General features: G+C 37.8%; 2 protein-coding genes across 2 annotated transcripts in view; one reads left to right on the top strand and one right to left on the bottom strand.

Moving 5' to 3' along the window:
• Window positions 1–856: 856 nt before the first annotated feature.
• Window positions 857–18,228, bottom strand: si:ch1073-456m8.1 (uncharacterized). Its single transcript, XM_062055627.1, has 6 exons — window positions 17,949–18,228; window positions 17,668–17,742; window positions 7,353–7,391; window positions 5,331–5,492; window positions 5,173–5,256; window positions 857–1,969 (listed from the first exon to the last, which is right to left on the bottom strand). The coding sequence occupies exons 1-6, from the start codon at window positions 18,045–18,047 to the stop codon at window positions 1,622–1,624; spliced, it is 807 nt and encodes a 268-aa protein (XP_061911611.1). The 5' UTR covers window positions 18,048–18,228; the 3' UTR covers window positions 857–1,621.
• The window catches only part of LOC133646646 (growth/differentiation factor 11-like), a 36,309-nt gene continuing 34,574 nt past the window's right edge, over window positions 18,091–19,825 (top strand). The window contains exon 1 of the mRNA XM_062042274.1: window positions 18,091–18,237. The gene's annotated coding sequence lies outside the window, so the exon portion shown is untranslated. The remainder of the gene's footprint in view (window positions 18,238–19,825) is intronic.

Genomic DNA, 19,825 nt, shown 5'->3' with positions numbered 1-19,825 from the left:
ACCATAAGACCCCAATTCAGTAGTATACACAATTTTGGAAATAAGAGCTAAAAGGTGCTGTCCACTAATGCACTTTTCACAGATAAAATCACAAAACGTAGGTTTAAACAGTTCAATGAAAACGTCATAAAAAGGCTACAAAGGTGATTAAAAGTGATAGTTTAAAAGGTGTATTAACTTTAAAAAGTTTTCAAATGTGTCTTAAAAGTGTCAAAACAGTCAAGATCACGGAGGGACTGGTGCAAGTTGTTCCAGAGTCTGGGAGCTATAGCCTGGAATGCCAGGGTTTTAAAATTGAGTTTTTGGAATGTTTAGAAGACCCTGAAGGGGTCCCACAAGTCAGTGATGTACTGAGGGGCCCCACCATGCAACACACGGAAAGTCTAAAATCTTCAACTGAATGCGGAATTTGACTGCAAGCCAACGAAGAATGGATCAAATTAGACTTAAGACAAACTAATGATCCACAAGGGAAATTGTTCCACACAGTAGCTCAGCTACAAAGGATGGAAAGGATCATGCACAAAAGGGTAAAAAAAAAAAAAGGGGGCGAAAACAAAAGGTATAAAGTACACTAAAACAGGGGTGGTCTGGTCTGGGTGCACCGGTCTAAAAGTCTGGCAGCTGCATTTTGTACCGTCTGAAGTCTCTAGTGTCGACTTGTTGAAAAGAGTGAAGAGAGAATAGTCAATAGCAGAAGAAATGAATGTGTGAATTTGTCACTTTAGAAATATTTGAGGTGATTAACAGTTTTTGGTCAGTAATGTAACGTACAACCTCACGTTTGAGTGTGTGCTGCATATTCCTGGTTACACAATGGAAATAATTACTTTTAATAACAATCACAGTCTGTTTTGAAACCTTTTATTTTGAAATGTGTATTTATGAGTCACTCTCTTAGAACAAAACATTTACTTAGCATCCAAACACATGTGAAAACCAAGCAGAGAAGAAAGTGCAGTCAAAGTATCAAAAGATGACTTGATTGTGACAAATAGATAAATCAAAAGTACACATGCCCATTCCACTTCATGGGAAATCATTGATATTTTCAAAGTAAAATGATTTATTTTAAATAGGTGCAAACATTGTAACATGACATACAAAAAGTGGAAGGTTTACAGCAAAGCAGACGTAAAAAAAAGTCCAAATTACCTTGACCAGTGCAAACATGCAGACGCTGCTGCTGCTGCTGAAGGGAATGTTTGAAAAGTACTTTTATGCCAACTTGTGAAAAGTGCAAATTCCTCCACAGAAAAGGATAGAAAAGACATACAAAATCAAGCTCCAGGCAGTGAATAAAAAGTGCTTCCCTTACAAACTGGACGCTGACTTCAAGCATCTCAGGTGAGACTCCCAAAAACTACTTCAATACACACATTGCAGTCTCTTTTTTTCCCTTGTGCAGGCCAAGAAACAAGACATGAAGATAAATATCAGCAAGTTTCACTTAAATGGTGGCAAACATGTTCATCATGGAGCAGAACTATGACATGTTCTTCCACTAGATGGCAGAAGAGAACCACACAAACCTGCAGCAAAGACATGTTCTTCCACTAGATGGCAGAAGGGAGACACGCACGCACGCACGCACGCACTCAGACAATCAGTGTGTAACAAATTAAGACAGAAGACAGCTGTCACCATGTTGGCCTTCCTTGTGCAGTTCCAGGGTGACACCCGGGAAGAGGTGATCCTGCTCAGGACTCTCAGCAGACGCGTCCTCGTACGTACTTGCCGTGTCGGAATCGCTCTTGTCCGGGGATGGATCTCGCCCGCCTTGGTAAGGCCGCCTATGCACACCGTCCACACACTGCGGGTGGTCCAGTGCCAGGGAGGGGGCGCTGTTGGACGCCCACATCAGCTTGGTCGTCACGCCGCCATGGTCCACAGAGTTCTGGTTCCTGAGGGGTTCTGGTGAGTCTGCGGACACCTCCCTGGGACACGCCACCTGGTGGACGCTTCCTTCCTAGTGGACAAACACACCTTTCATGGCAACAATCTCAGACATTACAAGTCTTAAAGGAAGATGTTTGATTAGAAGTTGTTTTTGTTTATTGTCATCGTAGCATTCTCACTCATTTGTCTGTGTTGATGGGCTCATATTGCCCACCCGATAGGAAGCTGAAATATTACCCCCACCACGAGACATTCGGCTTTGTAATCTTTTTATTTTATTTTGAGGAACGTCGCGAGTAAGTTTGTACTTCCTGTGTGTGTAAAGCTGGCGCTCTTGCTCTTTGCCCACTGAGACAAAGACTGTGAAAGAGGGCTCACTGCGCTCAGTTAATTCTACTGTTAAATAAACGTGTAAACAGAGTGAGACCTCTCTCTCCATGTTTGAAGCGAGGGACGAACAAACATGAGGCTCAACAATTGTGATTGTTCAACATGTCTGTCACTCAAGTGGCGGTGACGGTGGACAAAAACAACAAACTTGCAGTTACGTTATCGCACTAATTAAAACCTTGATGTCGACTAATTGTGCAACCCTACTTGAGACACTGAAGTGAAGTGAATTATATTTATATAGCGCTTTTCTCTAGTGACTCAAAGCGCTTTACATTGTGAAACCCAATATCTAAGTTACATTTTCAAACCAGTGTGGGTGGCACTGGGAGCAGGTGGGTAAAGTGTCTTGCCCAAGGACACAACGGCAGTGACTTGGTTGGCTGAAGCGGGGATCGAACCTGGAACCCTCAAGTTGCTGGCACGGTCACTCTACCGACCGAGCTATACCGCCCCACTGTACCTGGTTTTAACTCATCACTCCCTCCTTCATTTGTTGGCCATTGTAAAAAATGACGGAACTGTACATTTTTCGTAGCACATTAAACCGTTGCACTTTTATCTCAGGTTTTTATTCATTTTCATTTATTTAACCAGGTAAAAACTCATTGAAAATAACAGCAATCTGGCCAAGACGGCAGCAAAAACAGGTTTCATAAATAGAACGACAATAACAGGAGCAGTCATGCACTTAAAAGCACACATTTGTGACAACAAACATAAAAACATGCAACAGGTGGTAAACTAAATGTTTCAATAAAAACAAGTACAATTCCCTATAAAAACAGTTTCTGGATCCTTTAAAATGGCCTGAAATTCCCCCAAAGTGATGAGTTCAGGTAACCTCAGATCCTCCTGTAAGTTATTCCATGACCATGGAGCAGCAAATCTAAATAAATGTTTTTTCCAACATAAACATAAAAACATGCAATAGGTAAAAAAGTACCGTATTTTTCGGATTATAAATCAGTTTTTTTCATAGTTTGGCCGTGGGTGCGACTTAAACTCTGGAGCGACTTGTGTGTGAAATTATTAACACATTACCGTAAAATATCAAATAATATTATTTATCTAATTCACGGAAGAGACGAAGCAAAATGTCAGCAATCGTCACACACACGTCAACCAATAAGAATTTGGCGGGGGAGGGTCATGGCAGAAGTGCATTGTGGGTCATGGGATGCTAACTGCTATATGCTATATGCTACTGCCGTAGCTATTAAAATGGATCATTTCTACATTGGCGGTAACTTATAAAAACTGAGAAGGGCTGAACAATAATAGCACCGAAAAGGAAATCATATACTGCAGATTACAAGCTGGACGTAGTGAAATATGCAGCAGAAAACGGCGATCGAGCAGCAGAAAGAAAGGACGCTAGCGGCGCATACCAGGAGCGACAACGAAGAAGAACATTTCATCGGATTTAGCGATCAGGAGTGACAGATTGTTTGGTAAACGTATAGCATGTTCTATATGTTATAGTTATTTGAATGACTCTTACCATAATATGTTACGTTAACATACCAGGCACGTTCTCAGTGGGTTATTTATGCGTCATATAACGTACACTTATTCAGCCTGATGTTCACTATTCTTTATTTATTTTAAATTGCCTTTCAAATGTCTATTCTTGGTGTTGGATTTTATCAAATAAATTTCCCCCAAAAATGCGACTTATACTCGAGTGCGACGTATATATGTTTTTTTCCTTCTTTATTATGCATTTTCGGCCGGTGCGACATATACTCGAGCGACTTATAATCCGAAAAATACGGTAAATGTTTCAATAATAACAATTTAACAACAAGTACAATTTCCTATAGAAACAGTTTCTCGATCTTTTTAAAATGGCCTGAAATTCCCCCAAAGTGATGAGTTCAGGTAACCTCAGATCCTTCTGTAAGTTATTCCATGACCATGGAGCAGCAAATCTGAAGGATTTCTTTTTCTAAGACTTGTGTTGGCTCTAGGAACCAACACTCCAAGGATGTCATGTGACCACAAACTGTAGCGACTGGAGTCTGTACACATAAAATAAGAGAAGGTTGCCACAAATAAAATGTAAGGCACAGTCTTATTCAGTATCCATTTTTTTCCGATAAGAGTCGGGTGCATTTGTCTTCATAATCTAACAAAGTTATAAAAAAGGTCAGAATGAAGAGTTTCCTGACTGCAGGGAAAAACAGGACTTGTTTCTAAAGGAAAACACATTTAAGTTGAGACACAAGTTGTTCAATGTGAGATTTCAAAGACGAGTTCTCATGTTGTGACCATTTCAACTTCAACCTTATGAGCAGTTGATATTTTTGGAATGTTCAACGTCAGTCGTTTGAGAAAAAAAAAACAGCTTAGATTTCTCTGCATTTAGCACTAGTTTCAGCGGAGTCGGCTGGCACTGAACAACATCAAAAGCTGACTGCAACATCAAGGGTTGGAATTGGGGGTTGAATCACCAAAAATTATTCCCGGGCACGGCCACCGCTGCTGCCCACTGCTCCCCTCACCTCCCGGGGGGTGATCAAGGGTGAGGGGTCAAATGCAGAGAATAATTTCGCCACACCTAGTGTGTGTGTGACAATCATTGGTACTTTAACTTTTTAACACAGGGAGGAGGACCCAGCAAACTGGTTCTATCGCGAGCACTTCCCAGAATATTTCAATACTATGCAGTCTGATGACACGTATCAAACACCTCTGAAAGGTCGATAAATCAAACTACACAACATTTTTGTAATGCTGTGCCCCAAAAATGTGGTTGACAACTTAAATAGCAGCAGTTATGTTGCTATGTCTCATCCTGAAACTTCTGGATGTTACTTGCTGTGAAAATGAAAGCTGTAATACAGCCAGCGTTTATGGAAGTGTCAAACATGACATTACCTCTTTTAATGTTTCCACTTCCTGCATCAGAGAGCCAACCAACATCTGCAGCTTCCTCTTGGCGTCCCGCTCACGCCCCAACTCCTGCCGAGCAGACAGACATCTTGTCACAACCCTACGTGGTGACCACACCGCTAAATGGTTGGCGTCAGGCGCACCGAGTTGGCCTCTGCTGCCTCCCTCTGGGCCTCAGCCAGCAGCTCCTCCACGCCCTCCAGCGTGTCCTGCAGGACGTCCACCTGGAACATCAGAGCCTGGCGCTCCACCTCCAGACCACGCAGCTCCTGCAGCGCCTCGTCGTAGCTGGACTGCAGCTCCAGCTACACCCAAACAAGGTGACCTGATCAGTGTAATGTGCCTGTAGTGTGTCATGTAACTGTACACAACATGTCATGTGACCCAATCAGTGTGTCATGTGACTGTACAACGCATGTCATGTGACCCAATCAGTGTGTCATGTGACTGTAGTGTCATGTAACTGTACACCATATGTCATGTGACCCAATCAGCGTGCCATGTGACTGTAGTGTCATGTAACTGTACACCACATGTCATGTGACCCAATCAGTGCACCACATGTCATGTGACCCAATCCGTGTCATGTGACTGTAGTGTGTCATGTAACTGTACACCACATGTCATGTGACCCAATCAGTGTCATGTGACTGTAGTGTGTCATGTAACTGTACACCACATGTCATGTGACCCAATCAGTGTGTCATGTGACTATACACCTCATGTCATGTGACCCAATCAGTGTGTGTCATGTGACTGTAGTGTGTCATGTAACTGTACACCACATGTCATGTGACCCAATCAGGGTGTGTCATGTGACTGCAGTGTGTCTTGTAACTGTACACCACGTCATGTGACCCAATCAGGGTGTGTCATGTGACTGTAGTGTGTCTTGTAACTGTACACCACATGTCATGTGACCTAATCAGTGTGTGTCATGTGACTGTAGTGTGTCATGTAACTGTACACCACATGTCATGTGACCCAATCAGGGTGTGTCATGTGACTGTAGTGTGTCTTGTAACTGTACACCACATGTCATGTGACCCAATCAGGGTGTGTCATGTGACTGTAGTGTGTCATGTAACTGTACACCTCAGGTCATGTGACCCAATCAGTGTGTGTCATGTGACTGTAGTATCATGTAACTGTACACCACATGTCATGTGACCCAATCAGTGTGTGTCATGTGACTGTACAACATATGTCATGTGACCCTACAACGCATATCATGTGACCCAATTGGTGTGTGTCATGTGACTGTACAATGCATGTCATGTGACCCAATCGGTGTGTGTCATGTGACTGTACAACGCATGTCATGTGACCCAATCGGTGTGTGTCATGTGACTGTATTGTGTCATGTGACCCCATAATAACAATGTGAAAAGTTGTTTTTTTTGTGGTATTGCAAGTATTCACGGCCTTTGTTCTGTACCGAGTTGATGCACCTTTGGCAGCAATTACAGCCTCAAGTCTTTTTGAACACCTATCTTTGGGCACTTTCTCTCCTTCCTCTTTGCAGCACCTCTCAAGCTCCATCAGGTTGAATGGAAAGGTTTTCATCCAGGATGTCTCTGTACATTGCTGCATTCATTTTTCCCTCTGTCCTGACAATTCTCTCAGTTCCTGCCGCTGAAAAGCACCCCCACAGCATGATGCTGCCACCACCACGCTTCACTGTAGAGATGGTATTGGCCTGGTGATGAGCGGTGCCTGGTTTCTTCCAAACATTCATGCCAAAGGCTTCAATTTTTGTCTCATCAGACCAGAGAATTTAGTTTCTCATGGTCTGAAAGTCTTTCAGGTGCATTTTGGCAAACTTTTGACTAAGAAATTGCTTCCGTCTGGCCACTCTACCATACAGCCTGATTGGTGGATTGTCCTTCTGGAAGGTTCTCTGTAGCTCCGACAGAGAGACAATCGGCTTTTTGGTCACCTTGGTCATTTTTTATTTTTAATAAATGTGCAAACTTGCTTAAAAAAAAACTATTTTCACATTGCCATAATGGGGTATTGTCTGTAGAATTTTGAGGACAAAAACAAATGTACTCCATTTTGGAATAAGGGTGTACCAAACTGTACTTTCCAGTTTCATTGTACATACAGTATGTACTGTATAGTGTGTGTGTATAGAATTATTTCACTTTGAAAAAAATAGTCACCATTTCAGGAAGTCCCATGAAGAGGTCCTGGTCAGGCGGCTGAAAGGAAGAGCATAACAAAACAATCATTACAGTATAATATCTATAGCTTGACATTGCGCATTGGTTCTTGGGTCCAGACTTCATATGTGTGGTAAAACCTTGGTGGTCATAGAACTCTTGGCAAACCGGAGCTGTCACGACAACATCCCTCCTTTTTGTTTTGAGATTGTAAACAAAATAAATAAAAAGTGAAATACAAGGAAGATAATTGGAAAGAGGCTGTTTTCCCTTGAATAATCATTTAGAGTGAATGAAAAAGTGAAAAGGAAATCATGGTTGTCTATGATTGTCAAAGTGGTTTTCATTGAGGGCCACATGGGAGTTATGGCTGCCATCAGAGGGCCGCTTGTAACAGTGAATGATGTATGAATTTGCCTCTGGATTTCAGTATTATTTATAAAAATTGTTTTAAGTAGACTGTCGATTTTACAGTAAAATCTTTACATTTACAAAATTTTACTGTAAAATAGTGTTGTTTTTCTCTATTTTTTACAATATTTTACGGTAAATGGAAAAACAGTACCACTGTTTTTTGGGGGTGGTTTTTGCAGAAAAAGCTGGCAGCTTAGTTGCCAGAATTTTTGTGTTAAATTGACATTGTTTTTATAACATGATATTGTTTATGGAAAAACAGTACAAGTTCTTTTTTTATTCTGGCAACTTAGCTGCCAGTTTTTCTACCGTAAAAACAAAAGTACTGTCTTTCCATTTACAGTAATACACCGTTAAAAACAACAACCGTACATTTTACAGTCAAAAACTGGCAGCTCAGTCAACAGAATTTTAACGCAAAAAACAGTAGTAGTTTTTTTCAATTTACAGTAATATGCTGTACAGAACAACGTAAAATGTATTGTCATTTTTTATTAATTTGATGGTTAGTTTGCTGTAAAGTTAAATATTTTTATTTATTTTTGTTTAGACAAGAACATGTTTGGAAAGTATGATAATATACTGTAATATTTGTTGCAATATTGGATACTATTAAAGTTAAAAAGGCATGCAATTTCAAGCAGTACATATATTTTTTCTGTTAAAAATGAAAAAAATCAATGACATTTAGTGAGAAAACATGAAGTACTTTATTGACATATAATTTCCAGGCGTTTGCGGGCCAGATAAAATGATGTGGCGGGCCAGATCCGGCCCCTGGGCATTGAGTTTGACACCTGTGGTCTACAAAGTATTTTGTATGTTTTGGCCATCTGATTTTCTTTTCATCAATGGAAATTGAACAATAAAAAAACTATTGGCTTATTAAAATTTCATTTGAAAATGCAATCATTTCAATTAAAAAACAAAGCATTCTTATTTTTTGGCGTTAGACGATCCCTCTCCTAACTTGCCCCACTAACTTACACACGTCACTCACCCCACATACCGCCATTCTTAAAGGGGAACACAGCTTATGGCCATCACCAAGCCAGAGATTAAATGCTAGAGGCATTGAGTGCCACTCTATTAAATTACATTGAAATTAACTTGCCAAATTCTAAGTTTGTTGGTATTATTTGCCATGAAAGTGTAAATGTGGCGGTTTTTTAAAAGGACTGATGATCTACATACAGGTGAGAATAATCAATTACATGTGTCATATGCATGTATGCCCTGGCACACCATTGTCATCATTTCATGACCTCAGCAAAAAACATTTTACACTTTTATACTGAAATAAATACACTTACAACTTATTAAATAAAAATATATTAAAAAAATACAGGCAGCGGTAAAGTTTAGATCCATGAAGGAAAAAAAAGTAAATGAATGTTTATAACCGAATAAATTTACATACGCATAAAAAATGGTTTTCTTTTGTATTATTTTTTTAATGAATTAAATAATGTTCATGACAACCTTTTTCCAAAACACAATATAGAATGTGAGATATAACAGGATAATGCATTCATTTATCATTTGTTTTCAAAACGGTTACACAAAAGTGGGACCCAAAAATTTACTGTGGGACCCCATTTTTATGACTTGATGGGACCCTAATTTGAAAGTCCTAGCGCCAACACTATGGTTGTCTATACCTTCTGTTCATTCTATTTCCAATTCTTAAATGCAAATCAAATTTCGTGCCATTTTTTTGATTTTCATTTCTTAAACAAAAAGTTGGGAGAACTATTTAATGAGACTTTTTTTTAAAAGGACTATAGGACTACTGCTGAACAAATATGTCACCGTTATGCTAAAAACATGTCTAACGCGAAGGAAAATCTAAAATACTGCTTCCGGTTCAATTTGTCATCACACATAACCACGCATTTTTGCATTTTGGATTCGATTTTTGTGTTTATCTGGAAAAATAAAAATCCATAAAAGGAAAACCGCACAAAATCCGATATTATGGCAATATTTTTATGAAAATCAACCCTTTTTTGTTTGTTTTAAAATCTGCCATATATAATAAAAATCGAAAAACGGCCCTAATTTAGTTTTTTGATTTGCGTTTCAGAATTGGAAAAAGAAGGAACGGAAGGTACACGGACCTTGTGTGTTTTGGTCATCTGATTTTCTTTTCATCAATAGAAATTGACAAACAAAAAACTATTGGATGCTTTGAATTTCATTTTAAAAAATGCAATCATTTAAATAAAAAAACACAGCATTCTTCTTTTTTGGTGTTAGAGCGCAATAACGACATCTAAAAAAGCTGTTTGCTTTTCATTTTATATTTCCCATAATGATTTAGGACACCAGTAAACAAATGGAAAAACAGACCAAAACTGATGTTTTTTCATTTTATTTTCAAAGTAAATGCAAGGATAATTACTCCAGTACGTGTGTACCTGTGACTCTACCTAAATGGTCTTTGGAGCCCTACACAGAAGTTATTTTAGACACGACAAACAAAGAGTGACATCTACCGGAATCTCTACCCACATGTCAACAAAAACTGAACAACAGACCGAACCGGATTTTAAAGATTAAAAAAAATACTGTTCAAGAAGAAAAAGTAAGTCCAAAGCATCCGTCTTTTATGTCACGTGTCCCTTTTAGACGGGAACACGACACAGGGACCGTAACACTAACAAACAAACAAACTCTGGCGAAAGCGCGCCATGTTTGTCTTGAGCGTTCCAAGCGAAAACAGACTAAGTCAAGGCGCACAGTGCCAAAAGAAAATATTTTTTGAAGCCAGCGAGGCTGAACATCAATTGACGAGGTGTTTACATTGATAAAAGTTAAATTGTGAGTTAACTGCTTCTCTGAAGTTTAAAAAGTTGAAAGACGCCAACGTGAATATTATTGTTTTACATTTCACATTGTCTGTTTAAAGACACTCAACTGTAAGTCTTTTTTTAAATATTTGCTAGTAACAGTGGATGTTCCTTCACAAATATTTGCACATAGAAATACATATTTGTAGTAGGGTTGTACGGTATACCGGTACTAGTATAGTATCGCGGTACAAATGAATAAAAAATGGTACTACAGTGTTTCCCACACATTCATTTATTTTATTTTATTTTATTTTTTGTCCTGTCCAGCTTCTCAGGCAAATCATATAGTTGATGTAGATGCCCATATAGGCTGTTCAGATTTACTTTACAAAAGAGAAGTGTAGGATACTTCTCTTGTTGCCTTATTTGTATTTGACCACTACTGTTTTCTGTTTATTTGTTACTGACTGTGGCAGGACACCTCTGCCTCTGTTTCACTTTATGTTGCTCGTAAATAATATGGTTGTAGTAGTAGGCTAAAGTTAAATTATTTAGTATGCACTAATTAAAGGGGCAGAGCTTTAAGAGACATTTTAGCTTTTATATTTTATAAGATATATTTTTTGTAAGAGCCACAATTAATAAATATATTTCAGTGAATAACTTATTGTTCAAATCTGTATATAAATATGTACATAAAGTGTTGTAATTATATTGTAAAATCGACGGATGGACGTTTAAAACAAAACTGTTATTAATTAGTAAGTATACATTTTTTAAATTTTTTTAGAGAAAATCATATCATTGTAGTAAATTATGCAAATTACTCGATGATGTCATGGTGACCACGCCCATAGCCACGCCCCCACCGCCACAGGTATCTTGGCAGTTTATGGGAAACACTGTACTATCTGTATACTCTGTTTGAAAAGTACCGGTTCCCCATATTTTCTTTTTACAGGCATAACGGCGCGTCGTCGCGTCATGACATGACATTGCTGGTTTTACGAGCAGAGAAGCATGTTCGGCAGCGCACACACACGGAGTACTTACAAACAGACACAGTGTGTGGACAGAAAAGGGAGAATGGACGCATTTTGGCTTAAAAACCAAAGATAAAGGTGAAGTTATAACACTGAAACACCCTCAGGAAGAGGTGCTTTAAAACATGGCTAGCTAGTTAGCGGTTAATGTCCATCCGCAGTCGGCAGTGTTTTAGCTACTTCTAAATCACTAATCCTGGCCTCCGTGGTGACTTGAGGACAAGGAATAGCTAAACATGCTTCACTACACACCGTAGGAGGATACGTTAGGTCACTAGCGTCCCAATGTAAACAAATGCCATGGGTGGATCTACACCTGACATCCACTGTAATGATACCAAGTACAACAGCATATCTAGTCGATACTACTATGATTACATCGATATTTTTTATCGTCACAAAATCTTTTTTCTTTTTTTATAAAATTCATATTATATTCAGAAACTCTGTAAATACGTCCCTGGACACATGAGGACTTACATTTTGACCAATGAATGACCCTGTAACTACTCGGTATCAGATCGTTACCTAAATGTGTGGTATCATCCAATACTAATGTAAAGTATCAAACAACAGAACAATAAGTGATTATTACATTTGAACAGAAGTGTAGATAGAACATGTTGAAACAGAAAATAACCAGATATTAACAGTAAATGAACAAGTAGATTAACAATGCATTTTTACAGCTTGTCCTTCATAATGTTGACAAAATAATAGAATGATAAATGACACAATGTTACTGCATACGTCAGCAGACTAATTAGGAGTCTTTCTTTGTTTACTTACTACTAAAAGACAAGTTGTCTAGTATGTTCACTATTTTATTTAAGGACTAAATTGCAATAAGACACATATGTTTAATGTACCCCAAGATTTTTTTGTTAAAATAAAGCCATTAATGCAATTTTTTGTGGTCCCCTTTATTCAGAAAAGTATCGAAATACATGTTGGTTCCGGTACCAAAATATTGGTATCGAAACAATCTAGTTTAAGTTTAAGTGTGTTCATCCTAAACATTCCTGCCACTTCATTTTACACAGTATAACATTTTTTAGGGGGCGGGGGGTTGAGGGGGGATACAATATCGTACTGTGGCCCTTTTTTTTTTGTCTTGCCCAGCTTCTCAAGCAAATCATATTGTTGCTGTAGATGCCCATATCGGCTGTATTTCTCTTGTTGCCTTATTTGTAATTTGACTTTATTAAATGGATTTATATTATTATTAGGTGCAGCCGGGCGGAGGGGATAGAACGAGAAAAAAAGGAAAGATAGAAAGAGAAAAAAAGGAAGACAGAGGGGGAAATTGTGGGGACGAAAGGGGGGATAAGACAGAGATACAACAACAACAGCAAACACAACAATAACAACAGAACATCATCATCAAATAGGATATGTACAAATATGATAGTAAAAGTGATAGCAAAGAAGCAGTTAGTGAAATAAATAATAATACAGAAATGACAATGATCATTATTACACTACAAATGGATCAATGGGTGAGGGCCGACATCCGGGCAACTGAGCTACATACGGGTTCTTCGAGCCATAGCAACAAGACTGGCGTTGAAAACAAACCGTTGCCATTACTCTTTAACCTGTCGACCTACGCTGGTTAAACCCGTCATTCTGCCTCCAAAATGCCGAAAAACTGTTGTTTTTGGTTGTGCTAACCACAACCGGAAACAGGGGAAACAAAGGTTGTATTTTGTTCTGCCAAAGCGCGATAAAAGCCCACAAAGACGAGACAAATGGCTCGCAGCTTTACACCAGGAAAACGAGGACGGTTCTCACTGGAGTCCCCCAAAGTCCCGGGTCGTGTGTTCGGATCACTTCGTTTCTGGTAAATATAAGGAACAAAAATCCACCTTCTTAACCACAACTTGGCTATACCGTCCGTGCTAATGTTGTACTTGTTGAATTTTTACCTTATAACGTTCGACAGCTGAAGTTGTTGTTGTACAAGCCCTTTGAGACACTCGTGATTTAGGGCTATATAAATAAACATTGATTGATTGATTGATAGATACAAAAATAACATGCGGTATATACTATATAGTCTATAGCAGGGGTCACCAACCTTTTTGAAACCAAGGGCTACTTCTTGGGTACTGATTAATGCGAAGGGCTACCAGTTAGATACACACTTAAATAAATTGCCAGAAGTAGCCAATTTGCTCAATTTACCTTTAACTCTGTTATTATTAATAATTAATTATATTTATCTTTGTGGAAACACTGATCATCTTAATGATTTCTCACAATACATATATATAGAAACAGATAAATATCAATATGCAACACTTTATTTTTACATTTTCTCTAAGTGCACATTTTTCAAATTGAACATTTTCAAATGATCACTTCCAAGACAGTCTTGTGAAATCACAATATCCCATTTTAACTAGCTGGCCACTAACATTTTTTAACAAATCATGAATTACTTTGCACCATGTTTGTACAAATAATAACTCATGTAAAATACAAAAGTAAACTCTCAAATTTTTAAATCATGTCACACTTTGAACTGGACACCAAATCTGTTATCTGTTTCTTTGTCAGTTAGTGGGAAGCCTGGCATTGCATGCTGTTAACTAGTGTGTTGTACTCTGGTGTGTAACTTGACACTGCAACTTTGAGTGAGTCTTGCAGATGTGCATCAGTGAGGCATGTTCTGTGTTTGTTCTTGATGAAGTTCATGTCAGAAAAGGCTGATTCACAAAGATAAGATTTTTCCTCATTGTTTGCGGAACCTTCTTAATCTTTTGGACATATTTTCACAGCAATCTGGCCTTAAGCTTAATTATGATAAATGTAAAATGTTAAGGATCGGAAATCTAAAGGGAACGTCCTTTCGAATGGAATGCAAAGTGCCTGTTTTGTGGACAGATGGACCAGTTAACATACTTGGTGTTGTTGTCCCAGAAAATCTGGAAGATCTAGGCTCAGTAAATTATGATAATCGACTAAGAAAGCTGGACAAAATTATGCAATTATGGAAAGGGAAATCCCTAACCTTGTATGGTAAAATGTCTATTGCCAACTCGTTAATTATTCCTCAATTTATTTATTTGTTTTTGTCATTACCAGCTCCATCACAAAACTTTTTTAAGATTTATGAGCGGAGGGTCTTCGATTTTGTCTGGAACGGCAAACCAGAAAAGATTAAAAGAAAGGTTTTGTACAAAGAGTATGAATATGGGGGCCTGAAACTTCTCAACCTTGAAGCTATGTGTCTGTCTTTAAAAGCATCAATTGTTCCAAAGATGTATTTAAACATTGAGTGGTACACAAATGTCCTGTTGGACAAAAAACATGTACTGTATCAAAAGAAATTGTATCCTTTTTTACAAGTGATCCCCTCCCAGAGAGTCTGCTGGGAAACATGGCGGGGTTCATAAAGGAAACAATCCACTCATAGTGGTGTTTTCAATTTTATGTGCCAGAAAAAAGAGACGATATTTTGCAGCAGTTAATATGGATGATCTCTAATATTGTAATAGATGGAAAGCCTTTCTTTTGGAAAAATATGTTTGAAAGAGGAATCATTTTTGTCAATGATATTATCAATGAGAATGGTAAAATTATGAAGTATGATGAATTTAGAGCTATGTATGGTGATGCTTGCTCAAGCTTTTCATTTTATCAACTAACTGGAGTAATTGGGAAAAGATGGAAACAAATAATTAATTATGGAACTACTAAATTATTAGTTTGTAAACCTCTAATAAGAAATTCTAGTTGGCAAAAAGGAAATAAAATAAATAGAAAAATATATAATTTTTATTTAATAAAGAAATCTTTGAAGGCTGCCTCATACAACACAAATGGAAAATGGGAGGACTTTTTTGACTGCCCGTTGCCATGGGATGCCATATTCAAATTAATCTATAAAACTACTATCGATGTGCAAAATCGTTATTTTGAAATTAAAATGATTTATAACTTCTTACCCACAGGGAAAATGTAAAAATTATGGAATATGACAGAGTCAGATGATTGCCGATTTTGTTGTCAGGAGCCTGAATCCACCCTGCATTTGTTTTGGTATTGTCATATTGTGTCTTTGTTTTGGGTGGAAGTTGAAAAAATGTGTTTAAGGATTGGTTTGTTTATGAAGCTTAATGTGGTTTCTGTTATTTTAGGAGAGTTTATTGACAATCATGATTTAGTCAATTTAATTATAGTACTCGGTAAAAAAATTATTTTTAAGGCCAAAAACAGATATTCACTTAGTATTACTTTCTTTAAAACATTTATTCAGTATTTTCTAACTTTAGAAAGTTACATGGTTGAAAACGATAATGATGCCAAAAAACATTAAAAAAAAGATGAGAAGTCCTCAAAGGCTTATTTTGAAAGTATAATTATGTTTATAGATTATATGATATCTGTTGTTGTGTTCCCTAATTTGAGTGACCTGGACATAATCTGGACTGTACATAAATGCTTTTTTTGAAAATGTAATTTTGTTTATAAATTATATGCAATCTGTTGTGTTCCCTAATTTTTTTCTGTGTACATGAATGAAGGTGTGTGTTGCTAAATCCGACTTGGACATTATCTGGACTGGGCTTGGTTTAAAAAACCCTTTAAACAATTCTAATTTAATTGACAACCTGGTCTGTTGAAGATAAGGCCCTTTTTTAAAAAAAAATAAAATAAGATAAATAAATAAAAAACATTTTCTTGGATAAAAAAGAAAGTAAAACAATATAAAAATAATTACATAAAAAATAGTAATTTATGAAAATTTTAGTGGACCAGCAGCCTATACAATCATGTGTGCTTCAGGGACTGTGTCCCTTGCAGATGTGTTGTCTATGTTGTGGGAACCAGAATATTGGTAGCAGAAAGAAATAACCCCTTTTGTGTGGGTGGGTGTGGATGAGTGTGCATGGGGGAGGTTGTTTGGGTTGATGCACTGATTGAAAGTGTATCTTGTGTTTTTTCTATGTAGATTTAATAAAAAAAATAAAAATAAAAAAAAATTTTTTTTTTTAAAGAACAGGCCCGCGGGCGACTCATCTGGTCCTTACGGGCGACCTGGTGCCCGCGGGCACCGCGTTGGTGACCCCTGGTCTATAGCCTAGCTAGCTATTTTCGAAAACCGGACAACGAGAGGATACCAAAGGCAGCGTTAAGATGGACACCACCGGGAAAACGTAAGCCAGGGCGGCCAAAGAACACCTGGCGAAGAACAGTTGTACTTAAACAATACATGTAGCCCTCAAATCTCTCAATATTTTATACACTAACACTTGATCTTGTTGTTGATAACTTCCGCGTCTCTTTCTTAGTAGCGCGCAGGCTAAGCTAACTAGCAAGCTACGCTAAGCCTGAGAAGCTTTAAAGTTCACTGAGACGAGTCTGACGCAAATAATACATTTTCGTTTTTTCACACGATATGCGAATAAGTAAAAATGCGTAAATGAAGGATTTAACGCCGACTTCCAAGCCACAACGCTCGTTAAATGCTTTTTCTGTCAATGCTGTGTTCGCTGTGAGCTGGTTTGTTTTCAACGAATTCCCGGTTGCTAGGGGATTGGTAGGCGGAAGTGACGTAGTCCGCCCTCACCCATACAAATACCAATAGAAATAGCACTATTGATAATGAATAATAACAATAATTACCTCTTTTATCAACAATACAACTGTTCAAATGCAACAATACATATATGTAATGATAACTTGAAATACATCGTGGCTCTTAATACTGTGATAATATTTTCCCGTGGCCTTAATACCGTGATAATATCGTACCGTGAGATTTTGATACCGTCTCATCACTAATACTAAATCATAACAAACAAATACTGCCTAAAATAAAGTCATATTTAAAAGTATATATACAACCAACTTCAAAAACCGTAATCAAAACGTTCAATTAACACATATTAATTAAAGTGTGACAGTGTGGAAGAGGTTATAATGCTAATGAAAGGCGCTCTTTGGACTGAGCAGGTGAGCCTATTAGCATGTACATTAGCAGTGTGTGAATAGGGTTAAACTCCTTTGTTTAAGACCCCTTCAATGTCGCGCAGTTGCCTTTGCCGGTCTTACCTGGCTGTCAGGCCTCTTCTTCAAAGTTCCTGCTCGGCTCTCGCTTCGTGTGACGCGCCTGGACGAGCTCTCGGCCTGAGGAGCACACGGTTAGCATCGCGTTAGCATGCTGTCCACATAGCCAGTTAGCTAGCTAGCTAGAAAGAGGAAGTAGCTTTCAGAACAGCGCAACAAAACGCCGTTGGCAGTGGAAATTATGTCCGAAATTGAAAATATCAAAAAAAATGTTAGTACCCGTTGCTTTACATTCTAGACCAAACCAAAAAACTGCAGTTTCTCACCTCCTTTATGAAGCTCCGGAGTGACTCATCCTCGCCGATTCCACGCGAGAGCGTCCGCTTCTTCGGAGACCCACTGTTATCCACAGTGACCGACAACATGTTTCACCTTCTACACCTGCCGGGTTTGTGTTGGAGCCCCCGAGATCAGATGGCGGCGAGTGTCTCTCCCACGGGCCCCCACGCACACGCAGCAGGAACAGAAACAGCGTCCTTAACAATGGCGACGCCCGGGCAAGTACGAGGAGCCACGAGGGACAAACCTTTCGATCTCGCCCTGAAGAAGTTCAAGGTAAACTTGATTAACTACGATATATTGTGTCAGGTAAACTTGATTAACTACGATAAATTGTGTCAGGTGAACTTGAATAACTACGATATAGTGTGTCAGGTAAATTGATTAACTACGATATATTGTGTCAGGTAAACTTGAATAACTACGATATAGTGTGTCAGGTAAACTTGATTAACTACGATATAGTGTGACGGGTAAACTTGATTGTATACGATATATTGTGTCAGGTAAACTTAATTAACTACGATATATTGTGTCGAGTAAACTTGATTAACTACGACATATTGTGTAGAGTAAACTTGATTAACTACGATATAGTGTGTCAGGTAAACTCAATTAACTACGATATAGTGTGTCTGGTAAACTTGATTAACTACGATATAATGTGTCAGGTAAACATGATTAACTACGATATAGTGTGTCAGGTAAACTCAATTAACTACGATATAGTGTGTCAGGTAAACTTGATTAACTACGATATAGTGTGTCAGGTAAACTCAATTAACTACGATATAGTGTGTCAGGTAAACTTGATTAACTACGATATAGTGTGTCAGGTAAACTTGATTAACTACGATATAGTGTGTCAGGTAAACTCAATTAACTATGATATAGTGTGTCAGGTAAACTTGATTAACTACGATATAGTGTGTCAGGTAAACTTGATTAACTACGATATAGTGTGACGGGTAAACTTGACTAACTATGATATATTGTGTCAGGTAAACTTGATTAACTACGATATATTGTGTCGAGTAAACTTGATTAACTACGATATAGGATGTCAGGTAAACTTGATTAACTATGATATAATGTGTCAGATAAACATGATTAACTACAATATAGTGTGTCTGGTAAACTTCATTAACTATGATATAATGTGTCAGGTAAACATGATTAACTACGATATAGTGTGTCAGGTAAACTCAATTAACTACGATATAGTTTGTCAGGTAAACTTGATTAACTATGATATAGTGTGTCAGGTAAACTTAATTAACTACGATATAGTGTGTCAGGTAAACTTGATTAACTACGATATAGTGTGTCAGGTAAACTCGATTAACTACGATAGTGTGTTAGGTAAACTCGATTAACTACGTTGTATAGTGTCAGGTAAACTTGATTAACTACAATATATTGTGTCAGGTAAACTTGATTAACTATGATATAGTGTGTCAGGTAAGCAGGATTTACTACGATATAGTGTGTCAGGTAAACTTGATTAACTACGATATATTGTGTCAGGTAAACTTGATTAACTACGATATATATTGTGTCAGGTAAACTTGATTAACTGCGATATAATGTGTCAGGTAAACGTGATTTACTATGATATAGTGTCTCAGGTGAACTTGATTAACTACGATATAGTTTGTCAGGTAAACTTGATTACTACGATATAGTGTGTCAGGTAAACTTGATTAAATACGATGTTAGGTAAACTTCATTTACTACGATATATTGTGTCAGGTAAACTTGATTAACTACGATATAGTGTGTCAGGTAAACTTGATTAACTATGATATAGTGTTCAAGGTAAGTTTGATTGACTATGATAGTGTGTCAGGTAAACTTGATTAAC

Source organism: Entelurus aequoreus, linkage group LG01 (assembly GCF_033978785.1).
Source record: "Entelurus aequoreus isolate RoL-2023_Sb linkage group LG01, RoL_Eaeq_v1.1, whole genome shotgun sequence".
Lineage (NCBI taxonomy): Eukaryota > Metazoa > Chordata > Actinopteri > Syngnathiformes > Syngnathidae > Entelurus > Entelurus aequoreus.
Note: the sequence above shows the minus strand (reverse complement) of the source record. Positions and strands in the feature narration are given on the sequence as shown.

Excerpts from the sequence above, each read along its gene's own strand:
- si:ch1073-456m8.1 (XM_062055627.1), bottom strand. The coding sequence starts at position 18,047 with ATGTTGTCGGTCACTGTGGATAACAGTGGGTCTCCGAAGAAGCGGACG. Across the intron at positions 17,743-17,948 it reads TCCGGAGCTTCATAAAGGAG|GCCGAGAGCTCGTCCAGGCG; the intron begins GTGAGAAACTGC and ends TGTGCTCCTCAG. Across the intron at positions 5,257-5,330 it reads AGGCAGCAGAGGCCAACTCG|GAGTTGGGGCGTGAGCGGGA; the intron begins GTGCGCCTGACG and ends TCTGCTCGGCAG.